This window comes from Candoia aspera, chromosome 4 (genome assembly GCF_035149785.1).
Source record: "Candoia aspera isolate rCanAsp1 chromosome 4, rCanAsp1.hap2, whole genome shotgun sequence".
In the NCBI taxonomy this organism is placed as follows: Eukaryota; Metazoa; Chordata; class Lepidosauria; order Squamata; family Boidae; genus Candoia; species Candoia aspera.
In genome coordinates, this window is record NC_086156.1 from 77827651 (window position 1) to 77851276 (window position 23626).

The 23626-nt window shown below is 40.8% G+C and overlaps 1 protein-coding gene across 1 annotated transcript in view; it reads left to right on the top strand.

Annotated features, from left to right (window-relative positions):
- Positions 1-867: 867 nt before the first annotated feature.
- The window catches only part of IGFBP4 (insulin like growth factor binding protein 4), a 36775-nt gene continuing 14016 nt past the window's right edge, over positions 868-23626 (top strand). Inside the window, exon 1 of the mRNA XM_063300706.1 lies at positions 868-1360. Coding sequence (XP_063156776.1) covers positions 883-1360 — 478 coding nt within the window. The 5' untranslated portion in view covers positions 868-882. The remainder of the gene's footprint in view (positions 1361-23626) is intronic.

The window sequence follows — 23626 nt, forward strand, 5'->3', positions numbered from 1 at the left end:
AACAAAGGAAGCAGTGGTGAGAGTGACTGTTTTCTCCACTAGAATCAGTTCTCAACCAGTGAGGTGGGAGACAAACCAAAGGGAATATTTCCTCAGCGTCCATTCCAGGTATCTTTAGACGCTGGGCATATACATGGTAGATCTGTCCATTTTTTTCCTCCTCTCTTGGAATGCCTGTACAGTAGAGGGAACTTGTGCATCTTTCTCCAAGGAATGTGGAGAAGTTCCAGACACATTTTTGAACATCTTCCAAAAACTCACATTAGGGTGTGTGACTTTCTGCTCAAGCAAGGAAAACCAAAGGATAGGAGAAATGTATATCTACTTTCCCTTACTTCCAGAGAGCCACAAAAGAAATGCATTTGTGCAAAAGCAGGTAATGGCCATCCACCTAGGTTTACGAAAAGGAACTTCAGACAATTCATGAAATATGTAGCCTAGTAATTAACCTGGAACTTCCACAGTCAAAGGCAGCACGCTGTATCGCAGCTTTCCATCGCTGAAGGGAGCAGAGGATGACCTCACCTTTGTGGGTTGGCCGAGAAGCACAGCACTGGGCGAGTTAAGCTTTTTATACCATGTGCTCTAAATATAACAAAAGAGCTTGTGAGAAACCTATCAGGCACTGGGGAAGTGCCCTCACTCATAACTTACCAAAGTAACAGGAGAAGCATGGCTGGAGGGCTGCTGTTGCTGTTTTCCATTCCTAGCACAAGTCTTTGCAGCTGCGGCAAGCTCTTTGTGCTTCCTTCCTCAGGGCAAATAAGGTCTTTTCTCGGCTGTGGGGCAAGCTGCCTCAGCTATGTGGCTGCTGTGCTGTTCCTTCTCTGCTTCTCCCTAGAGCAGGGAGGTGTGGCCAGAGAGTGGTATAAAGTCCAAAGAATGAGCTTCTCCCCCCGTCAGTACAGAGTCCCCCTCGCTGGAGATCAGGCGCTGTGCTCTGCCAGCAAGACTGTTCTTTGCAGCCTTTGCTTGTTGGCCCTTCATCTCCAGGACCGCGGCCTGCCTACCATGCCCTCCCGGGAGGTGTCTGTCACCCTGCTGCTTCTAGCCCAGGTGGGCTTTTCTGTGAGCCTTGAGGCTATCCAGTGCCCCCCATGCTCCGAGGAGAAGCTGGCACGCTGCAGGGTACCCTCTGGATGTGAGGAGCTGGTGCAGGAACCAGGATGCGGATGTTGTGCCACGTGCGCCTTAGCAAAAGGGATGCTCTGTGGGGTGTACACATCTCGCTGCGGTTCAGGGATGCGGTGTTACCCACCCCGGGGAATGGAAAAGCCCTTGCGCACGCTCATGCATGGCCAAGGGGTGTGCATGGAGCTGTCTGAAGTCGAGGCGATCCAAGAGAGCATCCAGTCAACAGGTAAGGTACCATCAGGTTACTGGACCCTGAAGGCTGGAAGACATCACTGTTTGCTGCATGCACCACTTATTGGGAATGGCTTACCAAGCTGTTCCACATGTGGGAAAGGAGAGGTTGATTTGGGGTACTTCAGATGAGGGGGCAATGACTTGGGCACACTGGCTTTAAGCTGCTAGTTCTGCCCACATCTACACCTCTCGACCAATGCCTGGAAGGAAACTGGCATCAAATTTGCATTCAGTATGTTTGGTTTAGGGAGGATTAAGTGTCCTCTAATCTTTCTGGGAAATCCAGCAGAGCCATGTGTTGTATTTATGGCTAGGAGTATGTTAATTTGGCTGATAGTTCAATGGCACGTTCATAGTGGTGATCCTAGAATGACTAGTTTCAAAGAGCAAAGGGTTGGTGAAGAACATTATTAAAGGGAGTGAAGATTTTGCTCTGATTATTTACTGATAGTAGTAAGGCAGCACTATTAGCAATGCAGTTATTACTATTGATGGTGTTGCATGTGCCTGGGGTTGCAACAAGAAGGAAATCTGCAGAGAAATGACCCTGCCTGAATATGGTCTCACATCATCCAATTCCTGGCCAGGAAGGAAGCTAAATGGTTGGTGAGACTCCAGGGAGGCTGGAGGAATATCTTTCCTACCTGGTTGGAAAGATATTCTTCTATTCCTGAGTAGAATTAAAAGGGGATTCATTTTTAAATAATCAAGCTAGCCCCCCCACCCCCATATACTCATTTTGCTCATATCATCTGGATGTTTCAATTGAGTAGGTATGGTAGCAAAAGGAGAATTGGAAATAGGGGCAGCATAGGGTTTCTATGCTCAATCCAGAAAAAAAAAATCAGGCCTGACAGCTGCAAAGAGTTCCTCCTGGATAATACGTCCAAATCTTGATTTCAGGTTTTTGTATTACCTTTGTTGAAGTAGGAAGTGGTACAAGCAAAAAGAAAGAGACTAAGAGAGAAATCTGCCCCCTGCTTGTTGCACTGGAGAAATATTTGCAAGCCACATGTATCTATTTTCCCCCTTTGTATGTTGCGCTGTCTAATAAAGAACAGTATTTTTCACATGTGCAAATACTCAGAGATAATATAAGACTGAAGATTTCTTTTAATTATCTTCAGAGCTCTCTGATAGAATTTGGCACATAGGAGAAAAACAGTTAGCAGGAGGAGCATTTGCTGATCAGGCCATCTCTCCTCTTTATAAAGGTTAGGGAGATGTTACACTATGGAGCTAAAAAGTTGCTTCTTCTGTGTTTCTTTACATGAATCAGATACCGTTTGTGGCAATGATAAAAGAGAGGAATATAGCACAATCCTATGCATGACTATCTGGGAAATATTCTAATAAATTGAATGAACTTAATCCTAAAATAGAGGGAGTAGGACTGTGTCTGAAATGATATATTGAAAGGCTGGTTGGATTTCTTCTACATGCATTCCCATGTGTGCAAATGTATATGAAATGGTATATTCATCTTATATACATATGTTCAATACAAAACGTGATTTTGTATTTCATATTAATCTGCAATAATTATTGCCCTCTAGGTCTTCTTGCCCTAGAGAAGATTCATATCCTCAGTTCACTCAAAAAGCTGGATGGCTAAGCGTTACTTCCAGGTTGAAGTTCTTAACTGTAAAAAATAGCAGGTTTCTTCAAGACTACAAAGGCATAATTAATACCCAGTAATTGATAATATATACACATTAGAATGGTATTCATACTTCCCTTTCAATTAAATAAATCCATAATAATAATAATTTCTTCTCTAGACTAATCCTAATCACTAAAGCATATCATCATTTCTGCTATAGCTACAAACATGCACTAAAAAGAGCAAGGCACATGCCTTTTAATTCCTTATTAATAGTTTGTCAAGGATTTCCTCTCCTTGGCGTTGTTATCTAACAGCTCTGTGGCAGTCAGAAATTCAATAGGTGAAGAACTCCTATGCTGATATTTAATCCATCCATTACATTTCCCTGCTAGCGGAGGTTTGAAATCTGCTGGAATTGCTCCATGTTGTGATGCTATGATGGAAGACATTGAAGTGTTTTTCATCCACCTTCATGGTGAGGATGAGGCTTTGTTTCACATTAATTTTAAGCTTGTAAGAGCCACTTTTTGTGGACAAGGACAATGTGGAACCCATGATCACATAGAGCTGGTCAGCTGTGCAGGTTTCTCTCATGTGTTTGTCAATCTGTCTCATCTAGATCAGCTCAGATTTAATGATCCCTTATAATGCACTTAATCATACAAGTGCCTTTGTGAAATAGAATAAACCTATGCAGAAGTGCTTCCATGCTGCTGGAAGTGCATGCAAAGAGTTATAAGTGGTTTATTATTTCATGTTCATCTACTTCATATGACTTCAACAAATAAGTCATTAGCTATTATGGGGGTATGCATTATGGAACCTATAGGTGTGTTATTCCTGTTGAATTACCCTGGAATAAGGAAGGGTTAATTTTGCAGATGCAATAGTTCTCTGAAGGCAGAACCAATAGTAAAATTAGGACTAGAATGATTTTTCCAGTGTATTATGAACAAAGAAGAAGATAGAGTAAGAGATTTACGTATATGATCTGAAAAGGCAGCCTTCAATTGACAATCTTGTCATGAGTAGATTCATGTAGTCAGGACATGCAACAAGCACATGGTGAAATAATAATAGAAAGTACTACTTGGTGCTGCTACCAGTTGTAACAGGTACTAGTATTTACTATGTTAATAAGAGGAGGCATGGCACCTGTGCTTTTAAAATCAAGGAGTTTAGAAGGTGTAACTTGCTTATCTAGCTTGGAAAATCTCCCCTTTTAAACAATGACCAAATGCACAGGAATCTTATTTTCCATTTTGTCTGGTTTATCCCACCCTTTACTACTGATATTTCTGCATTAATCTAACAGGTAAGTACTCCTCACCATTAATTCAACAGGTAAGTACTCCCCACCATTACAGTTTGGACACACGTTGGAAACTGCAATTCACTGCCTCCTGGAAAAACTTTCAAGTGGGCTGTTCTTAGAGTGCCACAGAGAAAGCAAGAGCATTCAGTTCTTATAATCAGTGTCTCTAATCTGCATATCTCAGAATCCCAGCTGCCCATTGGGAATATTCCTTCTCCTCACTGGAATTTCTGCCATGCAGAATTTCATACTTATAGAAGACCAGGATGCTCCATGTTGGAGAAAAATTCATTAGTCATTTTTCCCATGAAGATATGGAAGAAAATTTGCCATATTTTTCTTCCAGAATACCCATAGAGTTTATAAATTCAAGAATAGCTGCAAGTAAAAAATTTCATCTAAAAAAGGATGTTTCTACCAATAAAGAGTTGGGCCACATTGTACACTTTTAAGAGCAGCCCAATATGCATACGTTGGCAGATGAAGCACTTAAATAAATAAATAAAATTGTTGAATATTGGGTGGATACAAGTTTAATAAATGATCATCATTATTTTCACTTGCTAATTGCAACTAATCCATTTGCCAAAGACTCTTTAAAAGTTGGCATTCTAAATTTGTAATTTTACAAATGTAACTTTTTTCAGTGATGTACTAAGAATCACTATATTAAGGTATCTGATACATTTTTAAAAAGTATATTTTTAATACAAATAATACTCCCAAAGCAGAGGAAAATGTCAAAATCCACACCAGGTAATGCATTTATTACTTCAACAAAAATATCTAACAAATATGCACATTTTCAGACCTTTCCATTAGCCAAAATGTTACAAAAAACAAAAGAAGGGGAAGGCTGAGAAATCTGAAGTCTGCATGGGCAGTGTCTTAAGGTGGAGTTTGTAGGAAAGCACAATAATTCAGATTTAAATCTCTGTTTCTGTGGTGATTTTAGGTTGCATTCTGTACTGCCCTAAGACTGCTGGGCTACAGAAACTTGCAATCAATGGCTGACCCTTCATTTTTGAAAATATAGAAACCAAGTGTTCTTCAACCCCATCTTCAGCCTTGGGAAAACACACAGACTTTTTGACAGATAGAAAAAGATGTAGACCTATGACTAACTTCCTTGTAAACTAAAAGTTAAACATAAAAAATGGCAACACACAGTCTTTAAATGGCTACAGTAAAATTAATTCAGCATAAAATACAGTCTTGTAGCATATCAGTTCTGATTCTCAACAGTGATAGCTAACTTCTATATCCTCAGGCCCCAAGATAAGATTAAAACAATCCAGTTCCCCAAATATGGGCAAATCTATCATACAGTTATCATTATCTAGTAATAAAAGTCTTGTAGCAATTATCTTCTAGACATATTGGGAATGCAGATCCCAAAATTTCCCATCAGCAAAATGGTGGGAATTATGAGGGATTGCAGTCCCAGCACATCTGGGAATCACTAAGCTAGAGAAGACAGTTTCATACTAAGATGATGCACACAACTACTGTAAACAACTCCCCCAATACAATATCTGAAGCTAGTCAGTGCATGAAGATCTGCTGGTGCTATGAGATTAAAAAACAAAACAAAACAAAACACAGAACTAAGATAAAATTAATGCAGAATATCTGTGTAACGATCACAGGCTTCATATGGTTCAGATAACTAGTCCTAGAATCCTGAGCTATAGTGGTACCTGTTTTTTTTTTTAATCAAGCAAGTTCATGTATCTCTCTGTTCATCCTTCTAGTACAGTTCTTTCAAATTCTCTTCTTTCTCCTGCTGGATTGCACACATATTCTTTAGCTATTTGTTTTAAAGAGAGCAGAATCTCCTTTTGGGGATTTTGTTTTGAATCATGACATCCTGAAGGATGCTACCTTGGAAGTTGCCACAGGAAGCTGACTTTCCTGCTCAAGTACATATTGGGGAGATTAGACATCTGGGAAACAGCTGGGACATCAGAGGAATATCCTTTTTGAAAAAGAAACCTGAGCAAGAGCTTCCTCCATCACGGGATAGAAATAGTTTCCCAACACTAGGTATGACTGCAATATTTATATTGTATTGCACTTGTGAAGGTAATAGTCTGACACTTCATTGTTGTTGTTGCTGTGATCATTTGGAAAGTCCATGAATACTCTGCTGTTTAAGGAACAAACAGAATGGCATCTATTCAGCTTCACTAAGATAGCTGGATGTCCTAAAATATGTCCTAAAAATAAGCTTTGTATAAAAGGCCAAAAACTGGAAATGTGACTAAACAGAAGCTCTGAAAGATGCAGTACAGGACTGGGTGAATGGTTGGTGTGTGGGTGTTCTACACTTCTATTTTGGAGATTAGAGGACTACAGTGGAAATGTATTAAAGTGTAATATGTGTATATAATACACCTGGGCAGGTCTAGAAAGTTCATTTCTTCCTGATTTCTGAATATACAGTAGTTGAAGTTTATTTTGCTTTTAAAAACAGCATTAAGCTATTTGGTTAGGGTTACCAGATGTCTGGCAAAAGGGGGACATAGCCTTAAAATCAAATATTGTCTGACTTTTTGAGTATCTACAAGTATTTCTTCCTGAGCAGCTTTTGCTTCCCTTGTAAGTGCTAAAGCAAGTTAACAAGCTCTGCTTGTGACATTAATTGATTAGTACCCTCCCCTGGTCTTGCTGCCTGAAATTGACAAGACCTTAATCAGTTACATGTTGAAGACTTTTGCCTCAAGGGCTCTAGCGCATTCCTGCAATTGAAAAGTCAGTCTTTCTGATGCTGGGGAAAGTAATTTCATATACAGGTAGGCCTAAGTACATTTTTTTCTGCAATTTTTGTTGTGGATGCCAAGAAAGTATGTCCTCTCCCCAATGCCCACCCCTTTGTCTTCATTTCCAATTGTCTGTGTCCTCCTTGGCCTGTTCAGATATCTGGTAACCATAATTTGGGGGCATTATTGAAATGCATGGAAAAAAATTGTGGGCCACAGATTGCTGACCCCTGGTATGCTCAGAAGTAAGTTCTGAGATAGGTGGCTGAAGGCAAGATATAGAATGAAATGAGGCAGGGAAATGTTAAGAGAGAGGTGTATAGGGAAAGTTTAAGTCCTACGAAAATCAAGAGTGTAAGAAAATCAAAACTAGTCTCTGAGAGGGCTAAATACAACACACAAAATAAAATAACACCTGGGATCTAGTAATTTTAAGAAGTCAGTGAGAGTTTGCAGTTATGACAGTGATGAAAATGTCACTTTGCAACCAATCCTCACATTTATGACCTTTGTAGGTCTGTAAAGCAAAGGAAAGCTGAAGTAAAATCACAAGTACAGTTGTGGTTTCACTTAGTGACCACTTTGCTTAATGACTGAATTGCCAGTCCCAATTGTGGTCACTAAATGAGGACTACCTGTATTCAGTTCTTTAGGTTTATGCTTCTACTTATTTGGATTATCATTACAGCTCCTTAACAGGCATGGAGTATATTAAAAAGAATATTGTTTAGTCCTCCTGGAAGAGAAATACCCTAGAATGCAAATGAACAGTTATCTAACCAAACCCTTTCTTCTATTAACAGTCTCTTAGTTTGAAATGGTACCATGCCTGGAAAAGGGTTTCTATTTATTTTTCCTGTGGCATCACAGTGTTTGCAGTGGGAAGCATTGAATATGACTGTCTGAATTTTCCATTGTCAATTTCCATCATCTATTCCATCATCTACAGGCTTTTCATTATGGATTAAAACTGAGTATTCCCAGACATTTTTTACATGATCGTTATAACCATCAATTGATAACTGGCACAGTAGATTATGTTATCCCAATAATTACTGTATAATTTGATGTTCCACTACAAAAAGACAGTGCCTTGCTTTATTTATTTATGTACTTATTTATTTCCAATTTGATATAAAGTTCTCAGCACTACCACAATGATTTCTATTTTTTCTACTTTTACATTTCTATCCCTTTTTTAGCTAGACACTCAGAATGGTGAACAGGGGAATCTCCCCTTCTTTTATCCTAACAACAATCCTGAGAAATAAGCAGACTTGAGAAATAACGATTGGATTCACACAATTTTGTTAAGATGGTTTCTTGAAGCCATAGTTCAGTGGGTTTGATTGTTATGCTTATAGTAACTATAATGCATGGTTTACAAAGGATGTGGCTGGGTTCCTACATCATACTAAACTACAAACAAGCAAACAATGATTTGGGTTAATATGTTTTATGACACTTAACCACTGCAGCACACCAGTCCTGTGACCTATTATCTACACAGATTCTAACAGAAGTAACATATTCTGTATTTCCAAAATAATTTTCTGATAGTTTCATGATTATGGATATCTGCTATAGATTCTAAGTGTCTGGCTATTTGCCATTTCTGCAAGGGTTACTGGAGGTAAGATAAAGGTGTTATCTCAATGGATAGGGATTTAATTCTATGTGTATGAGGGGGATGCCCGCTTTGCAATACTTTTTGGTCAGCTGTTGTATTTTCCCAAGTGGAATCTTTTCCATTGCTTACACTTATATGAATTCAAACATATAAGATGCCCAGACATACTTTGCAGTAAGATGGGACTTACAGTCTAATCTCAAACTAGTTTCAAGTAGAGTCATGGGGAATGACTAACATATTCATACTAATGTACAACAGTTGCAGGTGGAATGAATGGTCCTTAATGTTCACTGCCTAGGGCAGTGGGGTGGGGTATTGATGTGCTTACTGAATAATACTGATACAAAGTAGGCTGGGCATGAACACAAAGAAGAATGTAATCACAGAATACTTACTATTCTATGTACATTTTGTTAGTTACTAATTTGCTGGACTGAAGAAGGAATAGACTGTAAGCTGAAGTCCCAACCACTCTTCCTACAAAATGATCTGCCAACAAATCCCTTGGTGTTGTTGCTATCCTTTTTTTTTTTAAAGTTCAGATTAAATTGTTTAAAATATAAAAAACTGAACAAGGCAATATATTTTATACAAGGAAAACTAACCAAATAACAAATGGCAATACCATAACTCAAGGATACTATGGAGGTATTTCTGAAATGGTATCTAATTTGGAAAGCGAAGAATACAGGCAGTATCAGGAAGCCATGTCTCTTCAAGATCATTTTGAGGAGAAATGATGCTATTCCTTGTTTGCAAGTTATATCTTCCAAAACTTTTGACTTACAAATGTTACTACTGTATAGCAAACAGAAATAAAAACAATGGTCTACTATTACTTTGACACTGCCATTAACGAGACAGGTAGATCCTTATAATGGAATATTCCATACAACTGTGAAAATTGTTGTGAGCTGCCCAGAGTTGTGGTTCTAAGATGGGCAGAAGTACAAGTCAAATAAATAAATAAATAAATAAATAAATAAATAAGAAAGATAGAGAGGAGGCCCATGAAAAGATCATAATCCAGATATTGATAATTTTGGTAATGAGCTAAGAAGTGATCAACTACTAGAAAGGACCAGTTCCTAGTCTGTGCACAGATGTTTTTATTTCTGGAGGTCACAGTAGTTAAATATTGTACATGAAGGAGCTGGAGCTGGCCCTTGCTTCTAAGCTACTGCTGCCTTACGCAAATTGTTGCAGTACTGCTGGCATCTAACATAATTTTATTTTCTTTTTTAAGATTGACTCAGCCTTCCCTAACCTGGTGCTTTCCAGGTGTGTTTGGACTGCAACTCCCAGAATAACCAGCCAGTTTGGTCAAAAACTGTGGAAGACTGGATTATATAAATATGAGAAGGGACAACTCTATCAGTAATTCCTATGAGAACCATGTAGCCATTCAGAGGTAGTATAACCCTGGTAACCCAATACCAGAGTCCAGTGACCATGGATGGGGTCATAGCTACCCTGTAATAAATTGCTTTGAGATATCTGGCAGCTATGCAAGACAAAACCAGGGGTGTCTGCAAGGAGGGGGTCAAAAATGTCAAGATGGTGGCCACAACTATACAGTTGTAAAAAAAGGGGCAGGGCTTTGATGGCATGGTTGTGGCCACCATCTTGACATTTTTGACCCCCTCCCTGCAGACACCGCTGGACAAAACCCTGATTCAAAGGTCAACTTTCAGACTTTCAAGCTTAAAAAGTCAATAGGGCTGAGGAGATGACTGACTCATATCACTTTCTTCTCTGTGGCAGGCGCCCTCGGAAGGCAGATTAATGTGTAGTTGAGAGTAAACATTTTTACTTAGTGTCACCCTCAATACCGGGAACAGGTTTTCTGAAATTGTTATTTTTGGCGATGTCACTTACTGAGGGAGAAAGGCAAATCAGTGCCCTTGACAGAGAGGGAGAAGGTCATAACGGGAAAGAGAAGCCGGCAGGGGTGGGTTGAGTCATGATTTATTTATTAGATTTTTTTTTAGCCCGCCTTTATTATTTTTATAAACAACTCAAGGTGAGGAACATAACCTAATACTCCTTCTTCCTCCTATTTTCCCAAATCAATAATTGGCAAAAGGGACTTTTTCCCCCTAGGAACCCAAACAGAGAGGAAGTGTTTGGGGCACAGTCTCCCCCCGCCCCCCTCCCCCATATCCATGGCTAGGCAGAGTGTGGATCTAATAGAGTAGCAGGGGTGGCAGAGAAGGAAGGCTAGATAAGAAAAAACTTCCTGAACAATAATTGCCAAGTAACTGAGAAGCTGCAAGGCTCCTTTTCACCCTCCTTGTGTGGCCCGCAGGTAACATAGAGACCATGTGCTCCCTTCATCTCACCTGATGGTTGCTAGGTAACAAAGGGCAGGGTGTTTCCCTCTAGTGGCAGAGCAACCTTTTCAAAGCCCTACTATTATTTTGACTGAAGGCAATTCCCTTGTTTGTTTATTTATTTTACTCCCTGCCCCTCCCCACCCCCCATTTGATTTCTCTACTGCCAACTTGGTTTTGTGGCTTTTAACCAAAGCTTTCTCCTTTCCCCCTCCCCGTTTTTAATCTTGCGGAACTCTAAGGTTGCACGGAACCCTGGCTGAGACACCCTGGTTTAGAGAAAATGTTAGGTTCTGGTAGAGCATGTTGTGTGACTCCCCCTCCCCGCTGCCCTGTATTTTCCTCCTATTGCAAAACATAGGGACGAAGGAAAAAGAAGCTGCTGAAAATCTTGTCCAGCAATTTCAGGACAATGATGACAACTGAACTGAAGATTTCCTGGTTAAGACAAATAAAAGGAAGCACATTTTCCACAGGATGTAAAACTGAGAAGAATTCCATGGAAAGCTAGTACAGGTGCTACTCTAAAATGCTTTTTTGAAAGTGTTGGGTAACACAAAGAGCCATTCCCTACAAGCAGTCCTTAGCATGACTTAGTCCTTGCTGTATTAACATAATATGCTGTGCTGTCCTGACTTTTATTGATGTTCTGGCTGCCTAACCAATTGTCCACATTGGTGGGGGCAGATATTTTGAGGGTGCTGATTGTCTGATGTGCATATTCCATGGCAATGATGAACTATCAATGACAGTCAATACTGGGATGGCTACAGAATACTTATTCCCTAAAATCAAGGAGGGTGCAGTGCAATGAAGATGTTTTGGTGGCCTAAGAAAAAACCGATGAGATGAGACTATTTGTACAATGAGGTACAGCAAGATAAAGATAGTTCATATGAGCAGGGGTAAAATCAGAATTGTCAGGTTGTTCAGTTTCTGCTGAAAATCACAAGTGAGGAAAGATTCTAGAGTTGCACTGAAATCCCCTTTATTCTGAAGCTCTGCTGAGCTGATATTTTCTCCAAATCCCAATCTCTGTTTGGTGGGTATACATTAATGTGCAGGACATTACTGCCCACATCTGCGGTTTTGCAACATATCACAACACAGTGCTCTATTAGTGACAGAAGTCACGTGAGGTTTATCAGTTGCATTTATTGGATAAGCACATGCCACCTTCTTCCAGAATTCCGCAAACAGTGGCAGGTCATACTACTGTTTCAGGTTGGTTTTAAACAAGAAATTTAACTATGAGAGAACTGCAGAGCTGCTCACATTATGTTGTGCAGGTAATTAAGTCTCTAGCAGAGTCCATATAGTCAAGCCCAATGACATCATAGTTTCTTCTCCATTAATGTTGCTATGCAAGATTCCTCTCTTCCTGCAAAGCTATGCAGAATTTTAGGTTTAAAAATAAGGACTGTATGATTGTTCACAGCTGTTCAATTGTGTAAGTGTACAGTCAAAATTAGTGGTGGGGAGGGGAATGGATATCCATTCTGAAAACCCTTTCTGATGTTAAAACAGTTTTAAAACTGTTCCCACCAGAAAGGATAATAATGTCTGTAGATTAGAGCAGGAATAATTGGATAGTGCCAGGAAATTGCAGTCATTTAAAAATGCTGGTTAAATGCAGTTTCTCTTGGGCAGGGGTAGTACATGGAGAGAGAAATAGTATTAGGAGAAAGAATACATGGTGTGCTGTACAAGTTAGCCAGACAGTCCAATACAATGAGAAAATGGTTGTGTTAGAATTGCCCCTTTTATTCATTCATTAAGTCAGCCATAAACAGTTAAAATGTCTATGGTAAGTATAAATAAAATTAGAAAAAATCAGTTACAAATCAAACTAGATAATCAGATGAAGCGGATTATCTGGACCCTTTTCAGTCTGGGTTCAGGCCAGGGCACAGCACTGAAACGGCATTGGTTGCATTTGTCAATGACCTTTGGAGGGCCCAGGATGGGGGTGGTACAACCATTCTGGCCCTCCCAGTGGCTTTTGATGCCATGGACCATGGTATCTTTCTGGACTGGCTTTGGGGGTTGGGAATGGGAGGTATTGGTCCTCCTCCTTCCTCCACAGTCAGTTCCAGTCGGTGCTGGTGGGGGAGGAGAGGTCGAGCCCTAGACCCCTGCAATGTGGGGTGCCTCAGGACTCAAGCCTTTTGCCTCTCCTTTTTAACATCTACATGAAACCGCTGGGGAGGTCATCCGTTGGTATGGGGTGTGGTATAAACAATATGCTGATGATACCCAGTTATATATCTCCACCCCTAGCCAGACAGGTGATGCTATGGCAGTGCTGGCCAAGTGCCTGGAAGATGTAAGGGTCTGGATGGGGAGAAACTGGCTTTGACTTCACCCTGGAAGGATGGAGTAGCTCTGGGTTTTTGGTTCCCAAGGCCCAGATGATATTTCATCTCTGACTCTGGACAGGGTGGCACTTCCCTGGACCAAGTTGGTGTACAATTTGGGGGTCCTCCTAGACTCACGGCTCCTGCTTGAGGAGCACGTGGCAGCCATGGCTAGGGTGCCCTTTGCACAGATTTGTCTGGTGTGCCAACTGCAGCCTTTCCTGGACCGAGAGGCCTTGCTCATGATCACTCATGCCTTAGTTACTTCCCATTTGGATTACTGCAATGAGCTCTGCATGGGGCTGCCCTTGAAGACCACCCAGAAGCTGCAACTGGTCCAGAATGCGGTGATGCAAGCAGCAATGGGTGCCATTAGGTTTACCTAGGTAACACCTCTGTTGTGTGAGCTGCACTGGCTCCCGGTTTCCTTCTGGGTGCAATTCAAGGTGCTGGTGATTACTTTTAAAGCCCTATAAGGCACAGGGCCAGGTTATCTACAGGACTGCCTCTCTCTAAGGACATATACCCATCCTACCAGATCAGATAGGGTGGGCATGCTCCTAGTCCCTTCTGTTAAACATTGCCATCTTATGGGATCTAGGAAGTGTGCCTTTTCTGTGGCAGCCCCTGCCCTATGGAATACCCTTCCCCTTGAAGTTTGGCAGGCCTGTACCCTCCTAGCCTTCTGAAAAGCACTTAAGACTTGGCTTTTTCCCCAAGCGCTGGGATAGGGTGCAGTGGACGAGAGGATTTAAGGATGGACTGCAAGTGGAAGCTTAACTTTGGTGCCAGGTTTTTAATGTTTATGGTTTTAATAGATATATGTGTGATGTTGTTTTATTATTGATGTTGCTTTAATTGCTGGTTGAGACCCACCCAGAGTTTGATGTAAGATGGGTGGGGTGGCTATATAAATGTTTTAAATAAATAAATTAAATAAAATAAGCTACAAAAGTAATTACAAGTAATTTTAATAATTATAATAATAAAAATAAAAAGTAAATAAAATCATACCAAAGTCGGATATAAAAATGAAATAATATAACCTTAAATTAATTTAAAGTAAAATAAACTTGATGACTACAGCTATACTCCAAATGTTCTTCAGAAGATTTTCGTATTAAGTAGCTTTGGGAATATTTACACCTTGTAAATACTGTAAATATTTACAAAAGTTTACAAGGGATGGAACACACTCTAATTCTAGGGAGAGGCTATTCCACAAGACCAAAACAGTGAATAAAGAACAGCATCTCCTCCTCCATTTCCCTTCTTTCACCAAAGCATATTGTCAAAAGCATCTCCTGAGGAGCATACTAGAATGCTGATTCTGCCCAAGCCACTAAAATAGCAGTAGCTCAGAGAGATGATGGAGAATTTATAAACTGGGATGGTCCTTGGGAATTCTTGCAGTATTGCATGACCAAGAACTTCACATTTTCTGAAGGGCTTACAGTGAACTTTTTAAAACGTTCAGATAGGGTGTCATGAAACTAAACATCTGGAACCAAATGAACCTGCCATATGCTGTAGATAAGAGTGGTCAACCTTTCCCTGTTGGGAATAATAATTATATAGAAGATGAAATTTTAAGAAATGCATGTTTGTTGCATCTCAGTGCTGCTAGAGGTTCAGGTGTTGCTTCTGTCAAATATTTTTCTATTCTATATAAGTATCAAAAGCAGGGGAGAATGTAAACAACACCCTGCTTGGGAATCTCACTGTGCAATATATTTGAGGGATCCAGTGTGCTTTTTGAACATGGCCCAACAGTAACATTTATGCTAAGACAATATATTCAGATAGGCCTTTCTTTGTTGATAAAGAAGTGTGCAAGTGTATGAATAATATAGAGTAATTATATACTACATTGCCAATTCTTTGCCAGTACCTAAATGCATGATCCCCACCCCTCCACAAAAAAAATCAGAGAAGTATTTAGATTCAAAGCAACTTCCTGATGTGAGAAATTTCATCAGGTGAATTTCTGCTTGCTTCCCCCCAGCTGTTAGTCAGAACAGGTGTGATGGGGGGACAATGTGAATTGTCAGTGGAAAAAAGATACCAAAATGAGAAAACAGTATATTCAGTTACAGTAACTAGCCACTAACTGAAGTGAACAATACTGGACTAGGTGTAAATTTGATCTGACTTGCTAGAAGGTTGCTTGTATAAGCTACCTGTAAAGAGAATAGAATATTCTGTTTTGTTCCCTTAAAAAGTTTTGTCTCCTGCAGCTTATATTTGGTGAAAGGTTTTATTAAACTCATGCCTCCATTCCAGTTGTGTAGATTGGCTTTAGGATCTCAAGATAAGAAACATTTTTTAATTTTATTTTTTAATCCAAATAAGCCACTAAAGAATTGCAAGTGTGGAATAGCTGGCTATTGGCATCTGTAAAATACTGACAAATTGGGAATGGATCTATTGTCCTGGTGGAGAATAGGAAATTAAGGCCAGCTTTTCTTTCCAAACCGGCATCTGTGATCAAATTTCCTTTCCCAGTGGCCAATTTTTCCCTCTCTTTTTCATGTTGCTTTTGCGTTCCAATGATTTTATTAAACAAGGTTTTGTTTGCATCTGGCTTCATTCAAAATGTTTTTATTTGCTCCCACTTGAATTCAACACTTTGAAAGGGTGATTTAAATTCTGTAGAACTGGCCAAGCCAACGTCTATGCCCCAAGATGTTTTTGTAATGTGCACCAGAAATGCAAACATTTTAAAATTAAATTTATGCTGTTTAATCAAGGAGCATATAGAAGTCCTGCAATTCGAGAAAGTAAGTATATGGGGTTTTTTTAATGGTCTAATTCTGTAATTTTGTTGGTCTAACTAGCACGTGGTTAATAGTGCAAAAAGCTGCTAACGCTAACATACTTGCCAAAAAGTCAAAAGCCAACAAAAATATTGGAGCACAGAAATGAAATTAAATTGGCCTGAAGCTGTTTCAGCTGCCTGGGTTTCCTCTAGAGAATCTTAGGAATTACTATATAGTCCTCTAAGGTCCTGCATGTATATATACAGAACTATGAGATGGTCATATATTGAAAGAATAAAATGGATTGTACAATTTCAGGCTGCAAAGGGAACATTTTAATTTTTTTCTATGAAGAATTAGCACAGGCAGTGGGCTCCATTAGACAAGAACTTATTTGTTGTTATTTTTAAAATGTCTAAACTTGCAAAATTATTTCCCATGAGGAAAACATTTAAGCACAGCTTCTGTACCATACCTGTTTAGAGGTATGGCTTGTTCTGCCAACTCTGGATTTTTATTATACAGGGTCTCCTAAAACCTGCTGAGAACTCAGTGCCGAGAAAAGTCCTTTAGGGGTGATGACTCCCTGGACCTCCTGCAATGATGGGGCTCAGTGCTCCTGTTTGTTCATCCCACAATATATTGGAACAATACTATATCAAAGGACTGTGGTGAAATTAAAGATATCTGTTGCTATTACCGTTAGATGGATTGGTAGCACATGTCCACCAGAGGGCACTTTGATAAAGGCTCCTTAAACCTGGCCCTCTCTCTATTACCTCCTCCTTCTGTTCCATCTGTAGACCAGGCCAAGGGCTGTTGAGTAAATTCTCCAGCAAAACTTTAAGCAGGATTCTTGCCTTGTTGCAACCTGGACTCCAGACACAGCTCTTCCTATCTCCCATCAGAGCATTAAGATATTCCACGATTTTAGTATTTTTTAACTCAGTGTTTGTAATTATATTTAAATTATGCTGTTTTTATTTTATCAATTTCTATTTGTGTATTTTTATCACATTAGCGACCTTGTTCATCTTGTGCAGAAAGACAGGATGTAAATAAAATAAATAAACAAGACTGTAGAATTCCTCCCACCTATTTCCTTCCTGATCTGTTCATCTATCCTTCTTCCTCACCTGCTGTGCAACACATTGCGAATTCTGCTCACAGCAGCGTGTTGGGGAGGGCGGTGTGGGTGGAGAACAGGATGCAACAGTAGCTGTTTGGACTCCCATGTCAGCATATGCTTTGAAAGGTTTCTCTAGCTTCCAGGAAATTTTAATTCCCTGGATATCTTGACTGAAACTCTGATAGTTAAATTGAAATGGGTTTAAATGGCTGCATTAGATGCATAGCTGTACACTGTGAGATTTTTAGCTTAGCCTATGTTGGATTATGCTAACCACTGTTTGTAAGGAACTTTAAAAAAACAATTAGAACATTCCAATATATTAAGCACATTGCAGGACACTTACCTCACATTCTTCTGCATGTGCAGACCAGATTTCAGAGAACAGGACTGGGGAATACTGTGGTCTCATAAAGATGCAACCTGACTGGGCAAACACTATTAGGCTCAATTGTCTCAAAGGTGAATGTCATGAAACCAGTTTAAAGCTGGCAAGCATCTAGTTCTCCTAGTACTGGAGCCAGTTTTCCCAACAAAGAAACAGTGTGGGTAGTGAGGAATGATGATTTCCAAATGAATGATGATTTCCAAATGATCAAATGATGGGGCAACCAGAGATTTGCAGCCGTGAACAATATTGATTGATCCCTGAGCCAGTGATTGGGGTCTATGGAGGGAAAACGCCATTTGAAGGCTGAGATGCTGCATTCAAAATGACAGTATACATCTGCCTTGTGCTCGAAGGAACAGTATTTGTATTTTCACTATGGGGATTCTTGGCTTGCTCTGGCTTCCAGTTCCTGGGATTGCTCACAGTAGCATGCTGGCATGAGTAGGTAAGAAGCAAAAATGCAGAACTAGGAGTTTAGATGCCACTAGAGATTTGCCACTATACAAGTCCAGAAACATGTGAAATCCCTAGCTAACAAATCTCTTCTATTTTTGTAAGGAAGGGAAAGGATTGTCATTTACACAAAGCCTTGAGGGTGGTGGAAAAATTACTGGCTGGAAGCAAGCATTGATTAGTTGACAGATCTGTCCTCAGCTATTAGCCAGAAATAGCAAGCATTGATTGGTTGGTGTTTTTTTGCATGTCCATTCACAAGCCTTTCAAAAGGCCTCTGTTCATACAAACCTGATGTTCAGATAGATATAAAAATAGATCAGCCCTGAAAGTGTTTTAAACTGGATTCAGAGGTGCTGGAAGGCTGATTATCTGAGAAAGCCCTTGGAATGGATTTTTATCTGGAAATAATGTACTAGTTTGATATCACTGAAGGAAACATCGACTGTAAACAAGCTGTCTTTCCCCAAGTAAGGATGCTTGAAAAAGCATAGAAGGGCTATGTTATGATAAACAGGAATATGCACTCAAGGTCAATTGCCTGAAGAACTGTCATTATTTAATTTATGTGATATGTGACTCAAAGCAATATATACAATTAAAATATACAATTGTCCTGTTCAGACTATGAGACAGCCAGGCAGAATTACTATTAAATTCTTTATTTACAATTAACTATTTACAACAATGAAAGTCCTCAAAATAGATTAGACAGTGCAGTTCAATCAAGTCCACCCAGACAGTGGAGGATAGCAAGGCAAGGCTGCAGACTCAGAAGTAGAAGGAGATCATGGCAAGACAGCAAGGCAGAACTCAGTTAATCCCCTCAATGAGATGGCAAGAACTGCTGTAGCTAGGACGTGTGGCAAGGAGGAGGCTTGAGGCACGAGTGTCAGCCTTGGCATGGAGGCTAGACTAGGCTTGACAACAGATGCTAGGCAAGACTTGACTGGAGCATCAAGGCAAGGCTCAGATCTGCAGACAAGGCAGGACTTGGCTTGAGTGACAAGGTGAGGCTTGGATCTGGAGATAAGGCAGGACTTGGCTGGAACAGCAAGGCAAGGCTTGGAACTGGAAGCGAGGCTGGACTTGGCTGGAGTGACAAGACAAGGCTTGGAACTGGAAGCAAGACTGTGCTCGGCTGGAACAGTGAGACGAGGCTTGACTGGATTGGCGTGCAAAGGAAGCAGGTCCACGACAGCAGGAGGAGCTGCCTTTGATTCCATGTCAGCTACAGGCAAGGATCCCAACTCTGGTAAGGACTCTTCCGCAGATGCTGTGAGCTCGAAGGATCAGTTGTCTCTGGCAGCTTGCTCTTGGCTTGTGTGCCTTTTTAAGCGATCCTTCCTGCACTGTTTCCCCTCTGCAGCCAATCAGACTGCCTTTTGTTTCACACACTTCTCTGTTCTTCTCTCTCGAGCATTGATTGGAGGATTCAAACCTCCCTCTGAAGTTTGTCCAATCAGCGTCTCCAATTTCTACCGCTCTGCTGAGTCACTCCTGGTTTCTATTTCTCCAATTCCCTCCGGATAAGTTTCTTTTTCCCTTCTGGCTCAAGATAAATTTCATTTTCAGAGTCAGGATCAGACTCAAACCTCACAACAATTAAAAGCAGCAAATAATAAACAACCTATATATAGAAGTGGGTGCAGTTGGATTTGTGCAAAGGTCCTCCAAGCCACAGCAGAAGCCATGAATACAGGAGGACCCCCATAGTGCACACTTGGTCTATCTGGGATACAGTGACCTCATCCAGAAACAAAGATGGAAACGATGGAAAATCTCCAGATCCAGGCACCTCTAAAATCCAAGGCCACTTGGTTTTGCTAGTGTTGAGTCTGCGCCTGTTCTTCCCAATTCAGATCCCCACAGCCTCCATAACTAAGACACAACCTCAACAGCACTGCTTGGCTGGCCAAGTGTTGAAATACAAAACTGGGTATGCTGATGATTCCTAACCCCATGCTGATGGATGGCCTCATCCAGAAGCTTCATGTAGATGTTAAATGGGGGGTGGGGGGAAGAATTGAGCCATGAGGCACCCCACAATCTGAGGACCAAGGGCTAGATCTCTTCCTCTCATTAGCCCTGCCTGGAATGGGCCCTGAAGGAAGGATGAGAACCACTGCAACAATGTGCCTCCCATTCCTAACCCCCTGAGCCAGTTCAGAAAGGAACCACAATTGATGACCTCAAAAGCCATTGGAAGATTAAGGAGGGCCAGGATGGATATTCCTCCCCTATCCTGATCTCACCATAGGTCATACATACATACATACCTTTTTATTATGGTCACTGACTCCACTCCAATCAGCAGTGGATGGAACAAAATAAAGCAGCTTGTGACTACTTCATTAATGCAATAAAGGTATGCCTAGTTTTGTAGACAGTGTAACAAAAATTGGCCACATTCACAGAGACAGAGTCACACTGGTCTGATAATAACAACTGCACATAGAATCAGTTGGAGTTGCCTGGGTTCTTTATTAAATGGGAAGTGATGAGATGGGCTCTTGCATTCTTATAAAAAATACAATATAGCAGGACATGGACTATGGTTTCGATTAGACCCTTCTCCACAGGACCACAACCTTAGCCCATATGGAATTTTTGGGTATCTACCTTCATGAACCACTGTAGGGAGTGCATTAAAGCATGCTAAGGTTAGTACATTCCAGAGTTTAGGGACAGTTATATGGTCATCCACAAAAGTGCTCATTGCTGTCTCAATTCTGTGCTCAGGCTTGAAACCTAACCAGAAGGAATGCAGATAATCTGTTTCATAAGGACCCTCTGAAACTGCTTCCCAACCACTTTCTCAACAACCTTCCCCAGAAAGGAAAAGTTAGAGATGGGCTGGAAATAATCCAACACCTTTGGGTCTAGTGAAGGCTTCTAAGTAGGGACAGATCCCTTCCTCCTTAAAGACAGGAGGAACCACCCCTTTTCTCAAGGATGAATTTACCACCATTTGGACTCAACCACAAGTCACCTCTTGGGAGGTGTTAAGCAACCAGGAGGCACATGAATCTAATGAACAGGTGGCTGTGCAACAGCTCGGAAGACCCTGCTTACTTCCTTGGGACCTACCGGCTCAAACTCTTCCCAGATGATCATACCAGACTATACCTCAGTCAATTCCACAGGACCTGCACAGCTCAAGTCCAACACAGAGGAAATCTGCACAATTTTATACAACAGATGCTCCAATAGTTCTCCCAGTGGGTATACGGCTATATCAACAACCTGGTTCTTAATACAATTTTTCCCCATTTGTCGACCTTTGTATATTTTCTTAAAGATTTAAATTGTTTCTTCTTAAGTGGATTTGGCTTTGGATAATCAAGGCTTGTCAGCTGTGTTTTTGTTCTAAGAGCTCAGAAAATCAATATTTTCCATTGACGGGACTCCCCATCCCCACTCGACTGTGCTAAAACATTTCTCACAGTGTTTCATGTAGGCTTCTGCAGAGAGGGAGCCTGTTTGGTTTCAGAGTTGTTGGCAAGGGGCCTGGCACTCTGGAAGACAGTTTTCTTTCGTTTCTGTCCACAAGAGCTGCTTCTTCTCACTGCAAAAGCACCATGGAGCTTTTTCTGTTCACGGAAATCAATAATTCAGTACAGACTACAGCGGGCGTGGGAGCATACGTTTAAAGGCATGACATCTCGACCTTGCAGCTGCAGAGAAGTTCAGCAAGAAGAAAGTAGAACACACATGCATACACAATGGGGGAAAATCATGTTGTGCTATAGCAAAATATTAAGCTTTAAATTCCCTAAATTCACAGCATCCTACATTTGCTTTCTCCTTTTTTAAAAGTGAAACTAGCCAGATGTGCTCTCTTGACACTTGCTTTCTGGGTTGCCAACATCTGGTAATCCCACCACTGGAATCACGTTTAACCCAGAAAGTAGTTGCCAAGACTCTCCACAGTTGTTCACTTTGATACTCTTTGCCACAACTCCCCCCCCCCCGCTTTGTGTTGTTTAAGAACAGAATGAGCTCATATACTGAGGATGCTTTAACCTGCCTAGCTTATACCTTAAGTTTGGAAATGGACTCTGGCAATGAAAAAGAACATTACCAGATAGCTCTGCTAATGATGATTTGGAGAGAATGAGTTGAGGTGCAAAACACATGGTTAGATCAGAGCAAGGACACAATCAGAGCATCACTGAGGTAGCCCATAAGTGCCACATGTCAACCCTCTGCCCAGTGTGCTTGATTCTCCTGGATGGGAGACTGCAGGTTCATTTAAAGCCCAATCGCTGTTTCCCTGGCATTGGGCCTTCTGTTTCCACAATGGGCAATTGCGAGGAGCAAACTGGGTGATAGCTTTTGTCATGGTTACAAGCTTTTCTGGAGAGCTAGTGAGGTCTTTGGCTTAAAGGCAGTATGAGAGAGGCCAGTATAAAATCCACTTTGTCCAACTTTTCCCCTCCCTAAAAGAAAAGAAAGTGAACAGCAACATCAGCAGAAAATGAGCACCCTTGAAGGTTTGATCTTTGAATCTACACACAGAATCTAAAGAAACTGAACACACAAAGTGTATTGATCCAGCTAACCCAGTATTAATGTCTGCGTGCCAGCCTTTGCTATCTGGTCCTTGGCAGGGTTCACACATTACATTAAGCCATAAACCACATTTAAGAAACCACAAAGGCTGGATTCAGACAACATGTTAAGCAAAAGCAAACTCCCCATTATAACTTGGCGTGCAGTGTAAATCTACGCACTGAATGGCAGTGGCTCTCACAAGCTTCCAGCAGGAGTTTTTCTAGCCCCACTAGGAAACGACTGGAATTCCATCTGGGAATTTTTCCTTGCAAAGCATGTGTTCTTCCACTTGCTTTCCTACTTTATGCTGATGGATAAGGCCATTGATCTATCTGGTTCTGCACTGCCTGTTGCATCTTAGCGTTGGCTGTCACACAAAAGGGTATTTTCCAATCCTGTTTTAGCTAGAAGTATTGGGGGAAGGGGGAGGAAGTTTGAATCTGGCACCTTTTCTGCAGATGGCCCTTTCCATAAATGAAGGGTAAGAAACTTGTGTCCTCCAATGCCGCTGAACTACAATTCCAAGCAGTCCCAGTTAGCATGGCCAAGGATAAGGGATACTGAACTATAGTTCAGCAACATATGGAGTACTAAAAATCATCATCTGTTTTCAGTAGCCAATTGCCAACCTTAATGATAGGGGATTTAAGAAATGAAGGATCATAAATCTTAATCTTTAAACATATTGAGGCTGGCATCTTGCCGGTAGTGCTCATGATTAAAGCAAGATGTGTAAAGACTGTAGTGATTTACAATCCACAAAGCAGCCTTGAGCTTCAGCAGTCTCTCGGTCAGAATGACAACTTAGAGAAGTTATTATTCCTCATTAAAGTTTGTGAAGTCTTAAATTTCTGTGTAACTTAATCCTGTTAAAAAGACTCTAGTTTCCTTATCAAGTGGGTAGAATAGAGCAAACATAACTATTCTGGAGTTACTATGACAGCAAGAGAGAACAGTTGCTTT